We start from the raw sequence: 22,508 nt of genomic DNA on the forward strand, positions 1-22,508 counted from the left end.
TAAGAGCTCCAGTGGTTCACTTAGTGACCATTGAAAAAAAAGGTTGTAAAATCAAGCCGGTCACATGACTGACCTGTTTTATGACCATTACAATTATGATGGGCAGGCTCCATTACAGCTGTAACTCGTAGACTATCTATAACAGTGCTGGGTTTCAAAATTTTATACTGCTGGTTCTGTGGGTGTGGCTTGGTGGGCGTGGCATGGCTTGGTGGGTGTGGCTTGGGCATGGCAGGGGAAGGATCTCCATTCCCACCCCACTCCAGGGGAAGGATACTGCAAAATCCCCATTTCCTCCCAATCAGCTGGGACTCAGGAGGCAGAGAATAGATGGAGGCGGGGCCAGTCAGAATTTTTACTACCAGTTCTCCAAACTATTCAAAATTTCCGCTACCAGTTCTCCAGAACTGGTCAGAATCTGCTGAAACCCACCTCTGATCTATAATTATCCTCTCTGCCCTATAGAAAGTAACATAAAAACCTAATTTCCAATATTTCTCCTGCATAGAATTGTCATGGAGAAAATCTATCTATATGGTCCACAGTCTATCTGTGAGGTATCTGTCTGTCTGTCTGTCTGTCTGTCTATCTATCTATCTATCTATCTATCTATCTATCTATCTATCTATCTATCTATCTATCTATCTATCTATCATCTGTCTAAATAGAAAACCTATCTATGTGGTGAAATAATCAAAGAGAGAAGCAACTGGAATTAAGAAGAAACTTCCCGACAGTGAGGGCAATTAGCCAGTGGAACAGTTTGCCACCATAACTTGTGGGTGCTATATCATTGGAGGTTTTTAACCAAACACTGGACAGCCTATCTACGGGACCGCCTACTACCACCGGTTGCCTCCCATCGACCCGTGCGCTCCCACAGGGAGGGCCTCCTCAGGGTGCCGTCGGTTAAGCAGTGTCGGCTGGCAACCCCCAGGGGGAGGGCCTTCTCTGTGGGGGCTCCTGCCCTCTGGAACAAGCTGCCTCCGGGGCTTCGTCAACTCCCCGACCTCCGGACTTTCCGCCGCGAGCTGAAGACTCTTTTATTCCATCGTGCAGGGCTAGTTTTAACATGATTTTAACATGATTTCAAATTTTAAATGGGGTTTTATTTCTTTTAAATTTTATGCCACATATTGAATTAGTTTTTTAAATGGTTTTTAACTTTTGTTATATGTGTTTTTTATTGGCTGTAAACCACCCTGAGTCCTTCGGGAGAAGGGCAGTATAAAAATCTAATAAATCTAATCTAATCTAATCTATTTTCTGAAATTGTATAGGGTCTCCTGCTGGAATAGGGGATTGGACCAGAACAGGGGTCTCCAACCTTGGCAACTTTAAGCTTGAAGAACTTCAACTCCCAGAATTCCCCAGCCAGCTTTGCTCAAGCTTTGCTGGCTCGGGAATTCTGGGGGTTGAAGTCCACAAGTCTTAAAGTTGCCAAGGTTGGAGACCCCTGGACTAGAAGACCTCCAAGGTCCCTTCCAGTTCTATTCTGATTAACCGGAAGTCGTATATGATTTGATGACATATAATCAATCGATCAATCAATCAATCAATCCTACATTAAACTGTCATCAGGATCACTTTTTCCAATCTGATATCCATCCTTCACTTCTTACAACCTGGTTTATAGGCCAGGTGTGTCAACACAAAATTTCTCTTGGTTTCACGTCTCCGGTGTCTGTTTGTTTGTTTGACATTGGTGACATCTGTGCATCATAGATAAATATTTTTCTCTGTTACACCCACTTATAGGAAGAAATACAGGTAGTCCTCGATTTACGACCACAATTGGACCCAAATTTTTGTTGCTGAGTGAGAAATTTGTTAAATGAGTTGTGTCCCATTTTACGACTTTTCTTACCACAATTGTTAAGTGAATCATTGCAGTTGTTATAACAGAACATTGTTATGTGAATCTGGCTTCCCATTGACTTTTCTTGTCAGAAGGTCGCAAAAGGAGATCATGTGACCCCCCAGGACACTGCAACTGTCATAAATATGAGTCAGTTGCCAAACATCAGAATGTATGGGGATGCTGTAATGGTCATACGTGTGAAAAATGGTCAAAAGTCACTTTTTTTCAGTGCCATTAAGCAAAGTTTTGTTAAGTCTAGGACTATCTGTATGTTCTTTTTCCTGAAAATTGGCATTGTAGATATATCCCATTTTGGGGGTACTTTTGCCTTACTCCCATCAAGGAAAAAAAGAGAAGGAAGGAGTATTAGGTACTTTTATTTCATTCAGTTGTTTAAAAAATAATAAAGTTATTAGAATAGAGCAGGAAGGGACCTTGGAGGTCTTCTAGTCCATCCCACTGTTCAACCAGGAGAAACTATACAATTTCAGAAAATAGAATAGAATAGAATAGAATTTTATTGGCCAAATGTGATTGGACACACAAGGAATTTGTCTTGGTGCATATGCTCTCAGTGTACATAAAAGAAAAGATACGTTCATCAAGGTACAACATTTACAACACAATTGATGATCAATATATCAATATAAATCATAAGGATTGGGTCATCATAGGCTGTCTAGTCTCTTCTTAAAAACCTCCAGTGATGGAGTACCCACGACTTCTGGTGGCAAACTGTTCCACTGGTTAATTGTCCTCACTGTTAGGAAGTTTCTCCTTAATTCCAGGTGCCTTCTCTCTTTGGTTAGTTTCCAACCATTAATTCTTGTCCTGCCCTCTGATGCTTTGGAGAATAATTTGACCCTCTCTCCTTTGTGGCAGCCCCTCAGATATTAAAGGAAGGGTATAAATTTTAAAAAAAAATTAAAAAGGTAAAATACACCCTTAAAACATACACACATAGAACAGAACAGAACAAAGCAGAACAGAACAGAACAGAATTTTTTTTTATTGGCCAAGTGTAATTGGACACACAAGGAATTTGTCCTGGTACATATGCTTTCAGTGTACATAAAAGAAAAGTTACATCAAGGTACAACACTTACAACACTTAATAATACATGTACTTGCACCATATGAGAAATGATCAGATAAAAAATTCTGAACATGCCAAGTCCTGCAATATGGTAACTTTAAGATTTGTGGGCTTCAATTCCCAGAATTCCCCAGCCAGCTATGCTATGCTGGCTGGAGAATTCTGGGAATTGAAGTCCACAGGACTTTAAATTGTCAAGGGGAGACTATCCTGATCTAGTTATTTCTTTGTAAAGCTGTTTTGTCTCTCAATATGATGCACAGGGGAGAAACAACTCCGACTTTCAAACATTCATTAACAGTTACGACAGTGGAAAAAAGTGACTTATGACTATTAAGGGGCGTGCATAAGCGCACCAGCGTGCCTACCATCCCTGTCCTAATGTTTTCTTTTATTCATACCTTTTACATTTATTTATAATTATGTTTACACTTGCATCTGTCATAAAGTACATGCTTGACGAAAAATAAATAAATTAAATAAAACTAAATAAAATATTTCTCCCTCTCCCAACCAATTGCAGCATCCCCAAAGTCACATGATCAAAATTCGGAGGCTTAACAACTTGCTCCTATTTACGACCATGGCCACATCCTCGGGGCCACGTGTTCTCCCCCCCCCCCCCCCCGCTTTTGCAAGCTTCTCACAAGCAAAGTGGAGCCAAAATTCACTCCGTAACTGTGTTACTTAACAACTGCAAGTCGTGAAGTGGAGCACTTAACAGCCGTCTCGCTTAGCAACGGAAGTTTTGGGCTCTCGGTGGTGGTTGTAGGTCGAGGACTACCTGTAACTCAGAAGAACCTCTGGCTCAGTTTGAACCAGCCTGCAGGTTTTCAAGAGACCCAGTCCGTCAAGGTACACGCGAGAAGCTGTTTCTCAGTCTTTTCCTCTTGTTACAAGCAACAAATCCAGCGACGGCAAGCAATTCCAGCTGCTTCGTCTAACTCTCCAGTGGGTTGCGCTGGCAAAACTGGGTGTAGCCGATTAAGGGAGGTTTCCACGTTAGCAACCACCTTCTAACATGCCCCCTTTTTGCTACGCAGCAGCTGCTGCCAGCCTGAAACTCAAAAGGCAGTTTGCAGAGTGGTTTGGAAGCAGGTGGGCAGAACCTTCCAGAAACCCAGAATAATCTGGACTGTAAAGTAAGCTAAATTTCCTAGATCGTTTTTGAGAAGGAAGGGGGAAAAAAAATAAAACTTAATTGGCTTTGATTTTATTGATGTACTGATTGGTTTTGCTGTATGCCTGGATCACCAGATTAGCTCAGTAGCTCAGCTCAGGAATTAGAGATTTGAACAGCCTCTCGCCAAAGGGGTGGCTATTCCCCTTTGACTATCCAGGAAATTGAAATTGAAATGGGAACAAATGCAGATAATTACAATAATTAAACAGGCTTTTCCTGTTGAATTTAGGCTTGCCATGTTTTTCTGGAGGTCATTCTTCCTATTTCGGGCTGGAATTGGGGGTGCAAATCAATATTTTTCTCTTCGTTAAGGGATTGGCGTTCCTTTAATTTTGCACACGGTCTCTGGCTTGAAGGAGGCAAATAGTGGGTGAAAAATTGCCTACCGAAGCATTGGCACAGTGCGATAAAATGAAAATGGGTTTGACTGGTTTTGTGGTTAGCTGCTGGGTATGAAGCCAAGCACCACTGATGTCTTGGCCTATTGTCAAACCCAGACAGTTGGATTAACTGAATAACAGGGTATGTTTCATTTAATCATGATATGCAAACCTAAATTTAAAACTTTTTTTCTTTGTTTCTTTTGTTCATTCTTTCTTTCCTTCCTTCCTTCCCGTCTTTCTTTCTTTCTTTCTTTCTTTCTTTCTTTCTTTCTTTCTTTCTTTCTTTCTTTCTTTCTTTCTTTCCGTCTGCCTCTTTCTGCTTTCTGCCTTTCTTTCTGTCTGTCTGTCTTTCTCTTCTTTCTTTCTTTCTTTCTTTCTTTCTCTTCTTTCTTTCTTTCTTTCTTCTTTCTTTCTTTCCTGTCTGTCTTTTTTTCCGTCTGCCTCTTTCTGTTTTCTGCCTTTCTTTCTGTCTGTCTGTCTTTATTGTGTTGTAAATGTTGTACCTTGATGAACGTATCTTTTCTTTTATGTACACTGAGAGCATATGCACCAAGACAAATTCCTTGTGTGTCCAATCACACTTGGCCAATAAAATTCTATTCTATTCTATTCTATTCTATTCTATTCTATTCTATTCTATTCTATTCTTTCCACTTATGACTGTATGACTATAACTTGTTGCTGGCAATCCTTATAATTTATATTGATATATTGACCATCAATTGTGTTGTAAATGTTGTACCTTGATGAAGGTATCTTTTCTTTTATGTACACTGAGAGCATATGCACCAAGACAAATTCCTTGTGTGTCCAGTCACACTTGGCCAATAAAATTCTATTCTATTCTATCATAAAATTCTATTCTTTCTCTTCTTTCTTTCTCTTCTTTCTTTTAGTCTTCCTTCCTTCCTTCTTTCTTTCTTTTCTGTCTTTCTGTCTTTCTTTCTTCTTTCTTTCTTTCATTCCTTCCTTCCTTCTTTCTTTTCTGTCCATTTGTCTGTCTTTCTGTCTGTCTGTCTCTTTCTGCCTTTCTACCTTTCTTTCCATCTCTTTCTGCCTTTCTTTCTGTCTTTTTTCTTCTTTCTTTCTTTCTGTCTGTCTTTCTTCTTTCTTTCTGTCAGTCTTTCAGTCTTTCTTTCTTTCTGTCTGTCTTTCAGTCTTTCGTTCTTTCTGTCTGTCTTTCGGTCTTCCTTCCTTCCTTCCTTCCTTCCTTCCTTCCTTCCTTCCTTCCTTCTTTCTTTCTTTCTTTCTTTCTTTCTTTCTTTCTTTCTTTCTTTCTTTCTTATTTGAGGAATATTTTTTCTAAGGTGAAAGCTGGGGTGCTTTTCCAACCCAGCATTAGACATGGATACAATCTAGATTAGACTTTTTGCTGGTGAATACAGTAAAGATTGCTCTGACTTTCACCTACCAAGTAATTATCTCTTGTGCCATTCATTGTGAATGACTCATTTGACTTGCGGCAGGAGCTCAGTTTGATTTAAAGTTTTAGGTTTAGGTGTTGTTGTTGTTTTTTATCTCAGGTGTAAAGGAGAAGGAACGGTTCTTCGGCTCAATTCTTTTTTTGTCCTTAATCGATTAATGGGGTATTAGAGCTGAGGTTTCTAGGGTCTTCTAATCACACAAAGCAGTTTAAGTGCACAACTGCAATTATAGCAGACGCAGAACCAGCTTTTTTGATGTAGCTATTTCTCCCCTATGCATCATATTAACACTTGAAAGGTAAAAACAGCCTCATAAGGAAAACTTTGAATTTACCTTTGTGATTTTTCCTGAATTAATTTTCCGCAACCTGACACCCCGCAACCTGACACCACAGCGACATTGAGATCCCAAAATTAATAAAAGTTGTAAGCAGTGGCTGGGAAATATGGAAGGTATCAGAACACCTGCACTTGATTTAACAGGATAACAGAGTTGGAAGGGACCTTAGAGGCCTTCTAATCCAACCCCCCAGCTTAAGCAGGACAGACAAATGGCTGTCCAGTCTCTTCTTTAAAACTTCCACTATTAGAGCATCCATAATTTCTATAGGCAAGTCATTCGACAGATTAATTGTTCTCACTGTCAGGAAATTTCTCCTTCATTCCAGATTGCAACTCTCCTGGATTAGTTTCCATCTGTTGCGTCTTGTCCTGCCTTCTGATGTTTTTGGAGAATAGGCTAACCGCCTTGTCTTTGTGGCAGCCCCTCAAATATTGGAAGGCTGCTATTTAAGCCAGCACCAGCTGAGATCCGCAGCTGTGTAACTGCTAAAAAGAGGAAGTCAGGTGCATTTCTTGCTAACAAAGGAAAAGCTCTTTGGTTAAAGATAATATTGACCAAAGGCAAATGAAGCTGATTTTTCCCACCATGTCTTTACAGCAGAGCTGGGCTGAGCAGCTCTTGGTAAACTATGCCTTTTTATTCCCAGAAAATTCCCTGGTGAAATGACAACAACAATGCCTACCTATTTTTCATCAGTTTCATTGGTGGAACAGAAATGGAGGATACAGCAGGTAGTCCTCAACTCATAACCATCAGTTTAGTGACCGTTTGAAGTTACAATGGTGCTTTAAAAGGGATATTACAACCAATCCTTGCACTTATGACCGTTGCCATATCCCTATGGTCATAGAATCAAGATTACATGAAGTACTAATACCGCTTTATAGAAGAATAGAATAGAATAGAATAGAATAGAAAATAGAGTAGAATAGAATAGAATAGAAAATAGAATAGAATAAGAAAGAATAGAATAGAATAGAATAATAGAATAGAATAGAATAAGAAAGAATAGAATAGAATAGAATAGAATATAGAATAGAATAAGAATAAGAATAGAATAGAATAGAATAGAATATAGAGTAGAATAGAATAGAATAGAATAGAATAGAATAGAATAGAATAGAATAGAATAGAATAGAATAGAATAGAATAGAATAGGGAATGAGAACGGAACAGAACAGAACAGAACAGAACAGAATAGAATTCTTTATTGGCCAAGTGTGATTGTACACACAAGGAATTTGTCTTGGTGCATATGCCCTCAGTGCACATTATAATGCCTTGGTAAGGCCGCACTTGGAATACTGAATCCAGCTTTGGTCACCAGAATATAAAAAAGATGTTGAGACTCTAGAAAGAGTGCAGAGAAGAACAACAAAGATGATTAAGGGACTGGAGGCTAAAATGTATGAAGAACGGTTGCTGGAATTGGGTATATCTAGTTTAATGCAAAGAAGGAATAGGGGTGACACGAAGCAATCTTCCAATATTTGAGAGGTTGCCACAGAGAGGAGGGGGTCAAGCTATTCTCCAAAGTACCTGAAGGCAGGACAAGAAACAATGGACGGAAACTAATCAAGGAAATAAGCAACCTGGAATTAAGGAGAAACTTCCTGACAGTGAGAACGATTAATCAGTGGAATAATTTGCCTTTGGAAGTGGTGGGTGCTCCAACATTGAAGGTTTTTAAGAAGAGACTGAACAGCTATTTGTCTCAAGTGGCATAAAGACTCCTGCCTTGAGTAGCAGGTTAGACTAGAAGACCTCCAAGGTCCCTTCCAACTCCGTTATCCTGTATTCTGTCGCACAATCAAAGTTTGGAAGTTTGGCAGCTGACATGTTATTTATAATGGTTGTAGTGTCCTGCGATCACCTAATCGCCATTTGCGACTTTTCTAGCTGTCTTCTGAAAGCAGACTCAATGGGGGAAGCCAGATTTGCTTAACCAGGAGATTCACTTAATGACCGCAGCAAAAAAAAAGTTCCTAAGATTGAGCACGACTCACTTAGGATGGAGGTTCCAGTCTCCGTTGTGGTCGTAAGTCGAGGACTACCTGTAGTTGATGGAAATGTATGTTGTGAAGAATGAGGCTGGATGGTAGCCAAAGGCTTCCGAGGGGGATCATCTTCAGAATATCTGAAGAGATCCCCAGCCATCGTTCACTTTGTCTGACTCATATCAGGATCCAGGGTTTATTTTTAGTTGGTTGAATATTTTTGCATATGTTAAGGGAAAACATACCCATTAGAACAGGGGTCTCCAACCTTGGCAACTTTAAGACTTGTGGACGTCAATTTCTAGAGCTGATGTCCACAAGTCTTAAAGTTGCCAAGATTGGAGACCCCTGGTTTAGATCCTTCTGTTCTACAAGCCATGCCCGGAGAACTTCTGGCCCTTCAAGACTCCTAGATGCTCTTCTAAGGTGGCTTCCATGATTTCTTCTTCACATCCTCCTCGACTCCTAGGATTCAGGTGATCAACAGCGGAAGAATTGGTCCTGGAGATCAGCCAGCTGGAAGGAATGGCCATAATTAAATTTCTCTCCCATCTTTGCCTGTTGAAAAATAACTCCAGGGCCCCAGCTATCTCTCACTTACTGTTTCCAATGTTTCAAATTCCTTCACTTCCTACAGTGGGAATATCCAAAGTGTATCGGACCTTACAGTATTCCTCTCTGTTGGGACTTGTTGTGGCTCCAGCCCACCCCCACCCGGGCCTGCCAGAGAGTGACTCAGAGAGTGAGAGGGAAGAGTCATCAGGGCTCCCTTCTGCAGGGCCGGCTTCCCTGGCTCAGCTCCAGGAGCCAGAGGCAGGCCAGGTGGAAGAAATAACGAGGCCTCTGTCTCCTGTATCTCCCCCCGCCCAGGCAATGCTCCCAGACCCAGCTGAGGACAATCAGTCCTGGTTGGACCCCAGGTTTTGTAGACAGGAGAGGCGGGAACAACAGAAGCAGGGGTGGGGCAAGCCTAGGAAGTGCTGAGTCACGGAGCCACATCCCACAGGATATAAAAGCAGCAGGGGCTACTATATTACTCTGTGGCGAACAAATCAACTGCTTAGAAAAGCAAGCAGTTAGAAAAGATAACAGAGAAATTTGGCAGACGCTCACTAGTTTGCTGCCAGAGCTGATAGCTGCCGTGGATTGAATTGCTGGCTAATTAAGTCATCGCTCGTGCCTCCTGGACTGAGGTGGGGGGGACAGAACAGGACTTCTGTTTCTGTTTTCAGAAAGTCTTTGACTTACAATCATTTGTTCAGTGACAAGCGCTGCAGCATCCCTACGATCACGTGATTCATACAGATAGTCCTTGTCTTACAACAGTTCAATTAGTGACCATTCAAAGTTACAAAAACACTGGAAAAAGAGTGACTTATGACCCTTGCGGCATCCCCATGGTTATGTGATTTACATTCGAATCAGGGGTGAAATACAGCAGGTTCTGACAGGTTCTGGTGAACTGGTAGCGGAAATTTTGAGTAGTTCAGAGAACCGGCAAATACCATCTCTGGCTGGCCCCAGAATGGGGTGGGAATGGAGATTTTGCAGCATCCTTCCCCTGCCATACCCACCAAGCCACGCCCACCAAGCCATACCCACAGAGCGTGTAGTAAAAAAAATTGAATTTCACCACTGATTCGAATGCTTGACAACTGATTCACATTTATGACGGTCGCAGTGTCCCTGGGTCACGCGATCCCCTTTGGCGACCTTCCGACAAGCAAAGTCCATGGGGAACGTTACTAATTCAACAACTGCAGTTGTTGGTTCCCTTCACAACAGTGGCAAGAAAGGTTGTAAAATGGGGCAAAATTCACTTAACAACTGTCTCGCTTAGCAACAGAAATGTTGGGCCCAATTGTGGTCATAAATTGAGGATCACTCGTATCAGGGTATCCCTCTCTGTTGGGACTTCTCCTGTTTCTGATCCATGTATCTCACTTCTCATCTCTTCCTCCATCAGGGACTTAAGGGTATGCCAATATTTCAACGTCACAACCGTGTTTTCCTGAATCTCAAAGATCTCCACTTCCCAGGCAGAATCTTCCACAGTCTTTGTGGTCTTCCTTCAGAAGTCTTTCTCTGCAACTCTCTGATAATGCCTGACTGTTGTGTCTGCGCCCCCCGAGCCGAGCCCCCTGCCAGAAAATGACTTGGAAAGTGAGGGGGAAGGGCCATCAGGACTTACCTCGGGACCATCAGCTTCCCTGGCTCAGCTCCAGGAGCCAGAGGTAGGCCAGGTGGAGGAGATAATGAGGCCTCCATCCCCTGACTCTTCCCCCCCAGGCCACGCCTCCAGACCTGGCTGATGGCAATTAGGCCTGGCTGGACCCTAGGTTTCATAGGCAGGAGAGGCGGGAACAACAGAAGCAGGGGTGGGGCAGGCCTAGGAAGTGCTGAGTCATGGAGCCACACCCCACAGGATATAAAAGCAGCGAGGGCTGCTATGCCTCTTCGTAGCAGGCAAATCAACTGCTTAACTGGAGCTGAAGTACTGTTTGTTCCTGGGTGACTCATCGGCATCAAGGGAGATAACAGAGTCACTTGGCGGACGCTCGCTAGTTTGCTGCCAGAGCTGATAGTGCCGGCTAATTAAGCCATCGCTCAGACGGAGGCGAGGGGGGACAGAACACTGACTTTCACCCTTGGTGAATGAAACTGGTCACCGCAGCCTTCCTCTCACCTTTCTCTCTGGTTTTCCTTGTCTTTGTAAACAGCGCCTCACACCAAAGACACCACTTCTTCTGGTCCAATCAATCACATTCAAGCTGGAAGGAGGTCTTCTAGTCCAATCCTCTGCTCAAGCAGGAGAACCTATACCATTTCAGATAGGTGGCTGGCTGTCCAGTCTTTTCTTAAAAGCCTCCACTGATGGAGCACCAACAACTTTTGAAGACAAGTTCTATTCCACCGGTTAATTGTCCTCACTGTTAGGAATTCTCCTTAATTCCAGGTTGCTTCTCTCCTTGATGAGTTTCCATCCATGGTTTCTTCTCCTGCCTACAGGTGCTTTGGAAAATAAGTTGACCCCCTTTTTTTTTTGTGGCAGCCCCCCAAATACTGGAATACTATCATGTCCCCCTTAGCTCTTCTTTTCTCTAGACTAGCCATACCTGGTTCTTTCAACCGTTCTTCATACGTCTTAGTCTTCAGGTCTTTAATCATCTTTATTTGCTCTTCTCCGCACTTTTTCCAAAGTCTCAACATCTTTTTTTTGTAATGTTGAAAATCCCACTGGATTTACCTGCTATCCCCCACACCCTGCTAACCGACATCTGAGCAGAATGGGGATGCAACGAGCGGTTTCAGTGGAGCGAGTTTGTGTGGCGCATCATTTTTATGGACTTAGATTGTGACAACTCTTCATCTGTGTTTCCATCACATCTAACAAGCAGAGGCATGGATTTCTCATGGATGAAATCTGGCTGGGGTTTGGTATTTGGAATTTATTGGCAGTGGCTGGTCTGACCTGTTTTGGCTGGTGCTAGGCAGACCCAGCCGAATTTTCCTCGCTTGGTTAAAAATAGCCACTCCCTCTTTCCTGGTCTCAGCTTAATCAATTTAATCCGCTTTAAAAACACTTTAATCCAGTGTTACTCAATGTTGAAAGTTTAAGATGGGTGGACTTCAAGAGTTGAAGTCCACCCATCTTAAACTTGAGAAAGCTGAGAAATACCAATTTAAAGCACACAAAACTGCATATCTTCTTTCCAAACTATCGTTCTTCAGATGTCTTCAACTACAGTTTTGCATCAACTGGTCATGTGAGCAGAGGCTCATAGGTTCTGTAGTCCAGTACTTCTGTTGGGGGGGGGGGGAAGACTATAGTCATAATTCTGATTCAAACTTTGCTCCTAATCTTTTAACTACTAGGAAATGTCTTCACACATTTTCCAAGCATGAGTATCGATCAAAGGTATATATTTCCCTTTCCTTATTTGGACTTTGAGTTCATAATTTTGAAGGATTGTTCCTTGTCCAAAAACTTGACAGGCCCTTGATATATTCTGAGGACATTTGGCATTACATACCCAAGTTATTTATTAATGGAAAGCTTTTCAATCACTGGAATATGTTAATCTCTGAAATATTTATTTTTGCGATGAGAGAGATCAAGTGATTCAGCATCAAAGCAAAGGTATTTGGCTGTTTATCTTGCCAACGCTCTTATATTATTTTTTTAAAAGTTGCAAATGCTAAAAAGAGAAAGCCAAATAAAAGCCGAGAATAGATCATCCCATTGCAGCTCCAATTTTGTGACATGCCCTCGTCCCTAGGGATTAAATTTGGGGAAATGATGTAGATCAGGGTTTGTTTGTTGTTTGTGTTTGTTTGTTTCTATCCATTCATTAGCAAGCCACCAAACCAATTAATCAATTCTCTTCACATTTTTTTTAAAATTATTTTTTGTTTTTCAAAATACAAACATTCCACCTTTCCTTAAACAGCGTGTCATCTGGGTACAAATATCTCTCTGCAACAACCTTCAGCATTTACAACATCATTCACATTAATATTAATTCTCTAATCTTAAAATTATAATATATTAAACATTATAAGCCTATTCATTCTTCCTCTTAACATGTCTTCTAGTAAGAATACAATAATGATAACATTAAGCATAATGATCCTCTTCATCATCATACTAACAATTATCATCTTACTTATATCTCTAGCTTAACATATTTTCTATTATTCTTTAATCGTCTCCTTTTATTCCCAGTTTCTTTTTTTATTCTCTAACCATTGATAAAATACTTCCCATATCATATAATATTCAGTTTGTTCTTTTTCCTTAATTGCTTAATTCTCTTCACATTTTTTATATGTGATGCACATCAAGTATGAGGTTCATAAAAAACAAAACAAAACAGAATAACAAAATAACAGTGTTGGAAGGGACCTTATAGGTCATCTAGTCCAGCCCCGTGCCCAAGCAGGAGACCCTAAACCATTTCATACAAATGGTTGTCCAGTCTCTTCTTAAAAATCTCCAGAGTTGAAGCAGCCACAATTTCTGGAGGCAAGTAGTTCCACTGATTAATTGTTCTCCCTATCAGGAAACCTCAAGTATTGGAATATTGCCATCATGTCAGCCCCGGTCCTTCTTTTCATTAAACTAGCTTGCTAGTTTGACTTTTTTGCCTCCCCCCCCCACCAACCTACCCCCCCCCCCCCAGAGGTAGATTTAGGATTCTCTGATTGTTTCTGCTTTTCACCTGAAAAGAGATTTCTGTGCAGGATACAGGAAGATTAATGCCTGGAAGCAATGAAGCAGAAAACCAGTTTTGTGTCTCAAGGCGAACATTTCCTTGAGGAAGTGACATTCCAGTTTAGCCACAATAATCACCTTTTCTCTCCCTTACAACCCCACCCAGTAACTTACATTTCTTGAGGAGGTGTGTGTTTGTTTTTGGGGTGAATTTTGGAAAGCTTTTACTGGTAATTATGGTGAAGATATTGCAATTCCTCCACTTGAGTTTTTATTTATGATCTGGCATCTGGTGCCAGTTTTTAAACTATTATTACCCATGATATTATTCCAATGTGGTATTTATAGCTACCACTCAGAGGGGCTGAACAATTAAAAGAGATCCAATAATGGGGGAGGGGAACCATTAAAAACATAATTAAAAATTATGTTAAAAATTAATTAAAAAGAATTTTCAAAAATTAAAGCCAAAATAGGGTTCCCCCCCAAAAAAACGGTGGAATTTTTTTTTCTGTTTATGCTTCTCTTTTTTCTTTTTTAAAAAGTTTTTTATTTTTATTTTTCATCAACATATTTAAATGTACAGTCTCTTATCCATTATTAATCATTATTCATTCATCTTATCTTTTAACTTCCATTCGTTAGTTAGTTGTTCGGGGCCTGCTCTTTTACCATTTCATTCCTTTGTTTTAATACAACCGTTCCTTTTCCTCTTCCCTTCTCTCCCTTCTTCTATCTCTTTCTACTTTCCTCATTCCTCCTCTCCTTCCTTTTTCTACTTCCTCTCCTCTTTCCCCTCTCCTCTTCTTCCTCCCTTTCTTACCCTCTCTCCTACTCTTCTTTCCCCTTCTTTCTTCCTTTCCTTTTTCCTTTCTTCTTTCCTCGTCTCCTTACCTCCCTACTCCACTCCTTCCCTCTCTCTATTCATCTCCCCTTTTCTACTTCCTTGTTGTTTCCATTTTCAATTCAATCTAAGATGGTATCCAAGCAGCCCCAATTTCTATTTCCATGCATCTTCATTTCAAATTTCTTTTTTACTTCTCTTAATTACATCACTTCTACCATTCCTGTACATTATTAATCAATCCATGTATCATCTGGGTATAACCTTTTGTGCCATCATCTTCAACATTTATCATCATTTTCTTAATACATACATTTATCTTTCCTGTTACGTTTAATTTTAACGTACTTCAACATATTCTTCCCAAAATTCTTATAAGAGAAATCTGGTGCAGCTTTCTTTTCGGCTTAAGATCCGGATTTGGAAACAGCTTTTGAACAAAATGTCTGTATGTGCTTTTTTTATCTCAACCTAACAGAGTTGGAAGGGACCCTGGAGGTCTTCTAGTCCAACCCCCTGCTCAAGCAGGAAACCCTATACCATTTCAAACAAATAGCTGTCCAATCCCTTCTTAAAAACCTACACTGATGGGAGCACCCACAACTTCTGGTGGCAAGTTGTTCCACTGATTAATTGTTCTGACTGTCAGGGAATTTCTCCTTAGTTCTAAGTTGCTTCTCCATTTGATTAGTTTACATCCGTTGCTTCTTGTTCTGCCTTCAGATGCTTTGATAAATGAGTTGGCCATCTCTTCCTTGATAAACCCCACTGGAGATTTTTAAGAAGAGATTGGAGGGTTTCCTGCTTGAGCAGAGGGTTGGACTAGAAGACCTCCAGGGTCCCTTCCAACTCTGTTATTGTTACAGTGAGTAAAAAGGCACCTGAGGGTAGAACAAGAAGCAATGGGTGGAAACTGATCAAGGAAAGAAGCAACTTAGAACTAAGGAGAAATTTCCTGACAGTTAGAACAATTAATCAGTGGAACGACTTGCCTGCAGAAGTTGTGAATGCTCCAACACTGGAAATTTTTAAGAAAATATTGGATAGCCATCTGATTGAGATGGTGTAGGGTTTCCTGCCTGGGCAGAGGGTTGGACTAGAAGGCCTCCAAGGTCCCTGTTGTTATGTTATGTTATGTTATGTTATGTTATGTTATGTTATGTTATGTTATGTTATGTTATGTTATGTTATGTTATGTTATGTTATGTTATGTTATATTATATTATATTATATTATATTATATTATATTATATTATATTATATTATATTATATTATATTATATTATATTATATTATATTATATTATATTATATTCAGACATCTTATAGAAAAGCTGTGATCCTACGCTGAAAGCAGTGGTGAGATTCAGCCAGTTCGCACCACTTCGGGAGAATCGGTTGTTAACTTTCTGAGCAGTTTGGCAAACTGGTTGTTGGAAGAAATCATTAGGGCAGAGAACCGGTAGTTAAATTACTTGAATCCCACCACTGTCTGAAAGCCACCGTTTATTTGAAATTTGGCCTCGTAGATCAGTGTTTCCTTCAACCACTCTGAAGATGTGCAGATTTCCATTCCCAGAATTCCGCAGCCAGGTGTCCATAGAGATAACCTGAATATCAAAGTTAGTCCACTGTTTTTCAAGCCTGTCCTTCCACCAGCCTCTGGGGATAATTCCAAGCTGTTGGGGAAAGCATAGATTTTTTTTTTCACCTTTGCCAAATCAACCATTATGCTCATCTTAAAAGAATCCAATGTTTTCCTATCCATTTTTCAACCTCAGCAAATTTAAGAGATGGATGGAGTTGAACTCCCAGAATTCCCTAGCCAGCATGGCTGGACCTAAACTCCCAAATTTTCCTATCTGTCATAAATGGACTTCAATTTCCCAGAATTTCCTGAGACGGACAATTCCTCCAGTAATGGTTTTCCTTGACACAAGGCAGGGGTGAAATCCAGCAGGTTCTGGAGAACCGGTAGCAGAAATTTTGGGTAGTTTGGAGAATGGCAAATACCACCGCGGGCTGGCCCCAAAGTGGGGTGGGAATGGAGATTTTGCAATATCCTTTCCCCAGGAGTGGGGAGGGAATGGGAATTTTGTAATATTCTTCCCCTGCCACGCCCACCAAGCCACACTACACCCATCAAGCCACGCCCACGGAACCGGTAGTAAAAAAAAATTGAATTCCACCCCTGACACAAGGAATATCTTAAGATCCTGAAAACACGGTTTTATCAATGGACACAGCAGCCAGTAAAAATGTCAAAATCAGCACACTGACTATATTGAATGTTATTATTAAACACAATTATCTCAGCTATGTGTTTTACAGTACTTTCCTGATGGCTTTTGATATGCTTTGATATTAGTTTTTTCTTGTTCGTAAAATTGTGCTGGAATACTGTTCTTTTTTTATTTTTCGTAGTTCTTTAATAACGGCTTTTCATTGTTGGTAAGCTGCCCAGAATCCTACGTAAAAGATGGGGAGTTTTATATATATATATATATATATATTAATTTGCATTTATATCCCGCCCTTCTCCGAAGACTCAGGGCGGCTTACATTGTGTTAAGCAATAGTCTTCATCCATTTGTATATTATATATTATATAATATATAATATTGTATATTATATACAAAGTCAACTTATTGCCCCCTACAATCTGGGTCCTCATTTTACCTACCTTGTAAAGGATGGAAGGCTGAGTCAACCTTGGGCCTGGTGGGACTTGAACTTGCAGTAATTGCAAGCATCTGCTGTTAATAACAGGCTGCATTAGCAGTCTGAGCCACAGAGGCCCCTATATATATATATATTGGAATAATAAATAAGTAGATAAATAAATAAATAAATGTTCTCAGTTTGGGAAACCGAACATTATTTTTTGTGAATGAAGGCTGACATCACAACGGCTTCCAAGGTGGGTATAAATTGAGCAAATAAATACGTTAGGAGAATTAGAAGCATTGGTGAGAAACAAGAGAAGGGACCTGCAGATGCCTAAATCCCCCAGCCTTAATTTTTCTCTGTTTGTTAAAGATTAACCTTGGAACCAAAACCTTATTGTCCCTTCCTCTAAATCAGGTGTGTCAAACTCATGTCGTCACAATGGCATCACATGATCTATCAGGACTTTTCCCCCTTCGTTAAATCGGGCGGGGTCGGCACGTGATGCATCCGGCCCGTGGCCCACAAGTTTGACACCCCTGGTCTAAATATATTGATCTGGTCAAACTCAGTGTCCAGCTTGTCTCTTCTTCCTTCTTTTCTGCAAGGATTCAAAGCAGGTTTCCTTTCTAAGAGGCTCTTCTGATGCATTTTTTATTTATTTTATTTATTTTTTAATTTATATCCCACCTTCGTTATCTTTACAAATAATTCAAGCAAACATATCCAATACACCTCCCTCCTTCTATTTTCAACATCCCTGTGAAGTATGTTGGGCTGAGACCTTGTTTGGTGCAAGGTCACCCAGCTGGTTTTCATGCCTAAGGCGGGACTAGAACTCACTGTCTCCTGGTGATTGGCCCAAAATCACCCAGCTTGCTTTCATGCCTGAGGCAGGACTAGAACTCACCATCTCCTTGTAATTGGCCAAAGTCACCCAGTTGGCTTTCATGCCTAAGGCGGGACTAGAACTCACTGTCTCCATGTAATTGGCCAAAGTCACCCAGCTAGACTTCATGCCTAAAGCAGGACTAGAACTCACCGTCTCCTTGTAATTGGCCAAGGTCACCCATTTGATTTTCATGCCTAAGGCGGGACTAGAACTCATCATCTCCTTGTAATTGGCCAAAGTCACCCAGCTGATTTTCATGCCTAAGGCGGGACCAGAACTCACTGTCTCTTTGTGATTGGCGAAAGTCACCCAACTGGCTTTCATGCCTAAGACTTAAACTCACGGTCACTTACTTTCCAGCCTGGCGCCTTAACCACTACTAGACCAACCTGGTTCTTGATCACCTATTTCCAGATCCTTTTCAGAGGACCAATTCTCACACATGAGGAAAGTTGAGCATCCTCCTTTTAGAAAAGATCTTGATATCAAAAAAAGACTAGGTGGCCTCAATCCCAGATGCACAAAGTTTCTGAAGTCATTCAGCGGGACATGATTATTACTGTCGGTCACCTCGACCAAGAACTTTAATTCCGAAACGACTGTGTGTCTCTGTAAAAATATAGTTTTGTCTCAAAATAATTAGAAGTTAGTTATTTGAACGGACTAGGTGCCAAATGGAAATCATGAGGTGGGAGATCAAATAAGCTCCTATTTTAGCCCTTTGTTTGGTAGTAATTGCTTGTTTTGAATGAACCTCTCCCAAAACAAGTCGCCCTAACCTACATTTCTTTTTCTTTTTTTTCAAGGTGCTTAGGAAAAGCAATATTTTTGGTCCAAAAAAAATCCAGAATCTATATAATGTTTTTGGCAGGGTTGTTTTTTTTTTGCCTTCTCTTCTTCTCCAGCTTTGGAAATAGTCAGGCAATTGCCTTCTTTTCTGTATTTTTTATTTTATTTTATTTTTGTCAAAATATACAAGCACATACAATGAAAGAAAACAATAGGACAGGAACGGTAGGCACTTTTGTGCTCTTATGCACGCCCCTTACAGTCTTCTTAGGAATAGGGTGAGGTCAATGGTAGACAATTTTTGATTAAAGCTTTTGGGAGTTTGAGAAGAGATCACAGAGTCAGGTAGTGCATTCCAGGCATTAACAACTCTGTTACAGAAGTCATATTTTCTGCAATCAAGATTGAAGTGGTTAACATTAAATTTAAATCTGTTGTTTGCTCTTGTATTATTGCGATTGAAGCTGAAGCAGTCTTCAACAGGAAGGACATTGCAATACATGATTCTGTGTGTTAAACACAGGTCTTGTCGGAGTCGGCGGAGTTCTAAGTTTTCTAATCCCAGGATTTCAAGTCTGGTGGCATAAGGTATTTTGTTGTTTTCAGAGGAGCGGAGAACTCCTCTTGTAAAATATTTCTGGACGCGTTCAATTGTATTAATGTCAGAGATGTGGTTTGCAGGGGTGGCAATTTGGCTAGTTGAGGACTAAGTTTCTCCCTGCTGGGTAGTTCTTCAAATATTCTTTGGCTGCAGAAATGGACTCCATCTTTTCACAGCTGTTGGAAGGAAAAGAGCTAGAAAGCTCTGAATAGAGATATATTAATTCTTGATGCCATTTCATTTTGAAGCTGAGAAAAAGAGTGTCCTGTCGTCGCCACTAGGTGGTGCTAACACATGTTAGGGGAACTCCAATACAGATACGGTAATCCTTGATTTACAACAGTTCGTTTAGTGACCGTTCAAAGTCACGACCGCACTGAAAAAAGTGATTTACGACAGCTTTTCATAGTTACAACCTTTGCACCATCTCCATGCTCGTGTTATCAAAATTCATAATGCTTACCAACTGGTTCATTCTTACAACAGTTTGCAATGTCCCGGGGAGGGGAGGGGAGATCACATGATCCCGTTTTGTGACCTCCTTCTGATACGAAAAGTCAATGGAGGAAATCCAGAGTCACTTAACAACCGTGTTAGTAATTTAACACCTGCAGTGATTCACTTAAATACTGTGGCAAGAAAGGTTGTAAAATGAAGCAAAACTTAAATGTCTCACTTAACAACTGAAATATTGGAGGACTACCTCTGCCTGTATTTTAATCTCTTTCCCTCCTCCCCACCTCAAAATCCCCACAACATACAAAGACATTAGCGTTCTAGATTTGGGCTACGTGCTAAACCCATCTGTGTTCTCACACTTACGAAAGGTGGAGCACAGCTCATGACTATCTTCAGATGGATTTCGTCAGCCGACATTTGAAACCCTTGAAATATCAGAAAAGAGCACAATTGGAAGGATTTATTGCAAATGTCAATTTTCAGGAAGAAGGGGATAAAATAATGCAGCCATTGTTTAGTTTGAGGTTTGGTGCATGCAATAAAAGCTCCCACGGTGGAGCAGAATAAAACAATAGATGACAAAATCAAAATGTTGTTTTTAATGCAGTTCTGCTTCAAGGAAAATAATCAACCAAGGGCCCAATTTTTTTTCAATCTGAAGTTCCTCCTCTCCATTTTGAAGACGGAGGCGGAGAGAGGGATTGATTATTGGCAGATAACACCCAAGATTTACACTGGGGTAGGGCTGCAGGTTCAATTACAGGGCCTGCGGGCAAAGATAGGAATTTGGCAGGTTCTTATATTCTGTGGAATTTAGATCTAAAAGAGGCAGGTCGCTAGTCCTCATTAAGGTAGTATATGATGGGAGAGTGGGTGCTGATGATTTGGTAGGCTGCCAGGGAATGCAATTTAAAAATTAATTTAAAAGGTAAAGGTTCCCCTTGCACATATGTGCTAGTCGTTCCCGACTCTAGGGGGCGGTGCTCATCTCCACTTTAAAGCCAAAGAGCCAGCGCTGTCTGAAGACGTCTCTGTGGTCATGTGGCCGGCATGACTAAATGCCAAAAGTGTACGGAACACTGTTCCCTTCCCACCAAAGGTGCTCCCTATTTTTCTACTTGCATTTTTTATGTGCTTTCGAACTGCTAGGTGGCAGAAGCTGGGACAAGTCACGGGAGCTCACCCCGTTAGGTGGCACTTGGGATTCGAACCGCTGAGCTGCCGACCTTCTGATCGACAAACTCAGCAACTTAGCCACTGAACCACCGCGTCCCATAAACATTAATTATTATTATTTAAATGTTATACCTATGCATACTCTTTTAGTGTAAATTGTATGAGAAGCACTTCTAGATTCAATGTTTGTTCTACCGCTGTTCCTTTTCTTTATTTTTCCTTCGGCTTCCCATTTATATTTTCTTTTCTTGTGTTTTGTTAAATAAAGAGGAAAATCTCTTGTTTTTATCTTGGTCTTTTAATTAAATACATTACTTCATCCTCTCTCTCTCTCTCTCTCTCTCCTATTTCATTCCTGTACCAGGAAATGCTTTGTCCAGCATTTGTGTGTTCATTGTGCTGAACACACAAATTTTTCTCTGACAAAAAAAAGAAAAAGAAAAAAGGAACCCCTTTCCCTTTTCATCAGGTCTCTTTGAATTAGGATTGCTCACCGTTTTAGAGGGAGTTATTTTATATTTTATATTATTTCTGCGTGGTAGCTGCTTTGACTGAGTACAAAGGAGAGATAAAAATTGAGATAATAAAGTAATTAGGCCTCCAGGGATCTTTCTGCATAAGGTGTTGTAGTTTCCACAGTTAAAAGGATATATATATGTTTTCTGAGGTTTTCGCGGGTGTTTGTTTGTAGGTCTTTGGTTATTCGGGTTTTCTCCTGCATAAAATTGGAAGTGTCTTGGCGACGTTTCGACGAAGTCTCATTCGTCATCTTCAGGCTTCAGCTTCGTGCTTCTGGGAGCAATGTGTGATTGCAGCTGTTTCTTCCTTTTTAACTGCTAGTGGGGGTTTGAACTGATTGGGTGGGAGCTTGGCTGTGCTCTGATTGGATGGGGGGGTTTTTTGTGCTCTGATTGGATGGGGGTGTGTCCTGTTTGGGTGGGGGCTTGGTTGTGCTCAGATTAGTCTGAGTTGCAGGGGGATTTGAGCTGGTGAGACTGACACCCACTATGAAGATGTAGCAAGCTCCCATCCAATCAGTTCAAACCCCCTCTAGCAAATGTCTAGCAAAAAGGAAGAAATAGCTGCGATCACACATTGCTCCCAGAAGCACGAAGCTGAAGCCTGAAGATGACGAATGAGACTTCGTCGAAACGTCGCCAAGACACTTCCAATTTTACACGGGAGAAAACCCGAACAACCAAAGACAAAGGAAGAAACAGCTGCGATCACACATTGCTCCCAGAAGCACGAAGCTGAAGCCTGAAGATGACGAATGAGACTTCGTCGAAACGTCGCCAAGACACTTCCAATTTTACGTGGGAGAAAACCCATATATATATATATATAAAAACAGTTGCAGGATTCTTTTTTATATATATTTTTTGTTTTTGCAGCTTCATTTAATCAAGGATGGCAGATGCTGAAAGAGAAATGGGCCTTCCGCCGATTGAGCAGAAACCAGGCCTCCAAATATGGACCATCAAGGTAAAATATCATTGATGTTTTGCACAAAACTAAATTTATTCCAACAGGGACCCATTACTTCATTTAAATCATTTCTATATTGATTGACACATCA

The 22,508-nt window shown here is 40.7% G+C and overlaps 1 protein-coding gene across 1 annotated transcript in view; it reads left to right on the plus strand.

Moving 5' to 3' along the window:
• The first annotated feature begins 4,034 nt into the window (after window positions 1-4,034).
• The window catches only part of VILL (villin like), a 74,949-nt gene continuing 56,475 nt past the window's right edge, over window positions 4,035-22,508 (plus strand). Inside the window, exons 1-2 of the mRNA XM_058183290.1 lie at window positions 4,035-4,099; window positions 22,324-22,414. Of these exons, the coding sequence (XP_058039273.1) occupies window positions 22,340-22,414 (75 nt within the window). The 5' untranslated portion in view covers window positions 4,035-4,099; window positions 22,324-22,339. The remainder of the gene's footprint in view (window positions 4,100-22,323; window positions 22,415-22,508) is intronic.

The sequence above is a fragment of the Ahaetulla prasina genome, chromosome 4 (genome assembly GCF_028640845.1).
Source record: "Ahaetulla prasina isolate Xishuangbanna chromosome 4, ASM2864084v1, whole genome shotgun sequence".
In the NCBI taxonomy this organism is placed as follows: Eukaryota; Metazoa; Chordata; class Lepidosauria; order Squamata; family Colubridae; genus Ahaetulla; species Ahaetulla prasina.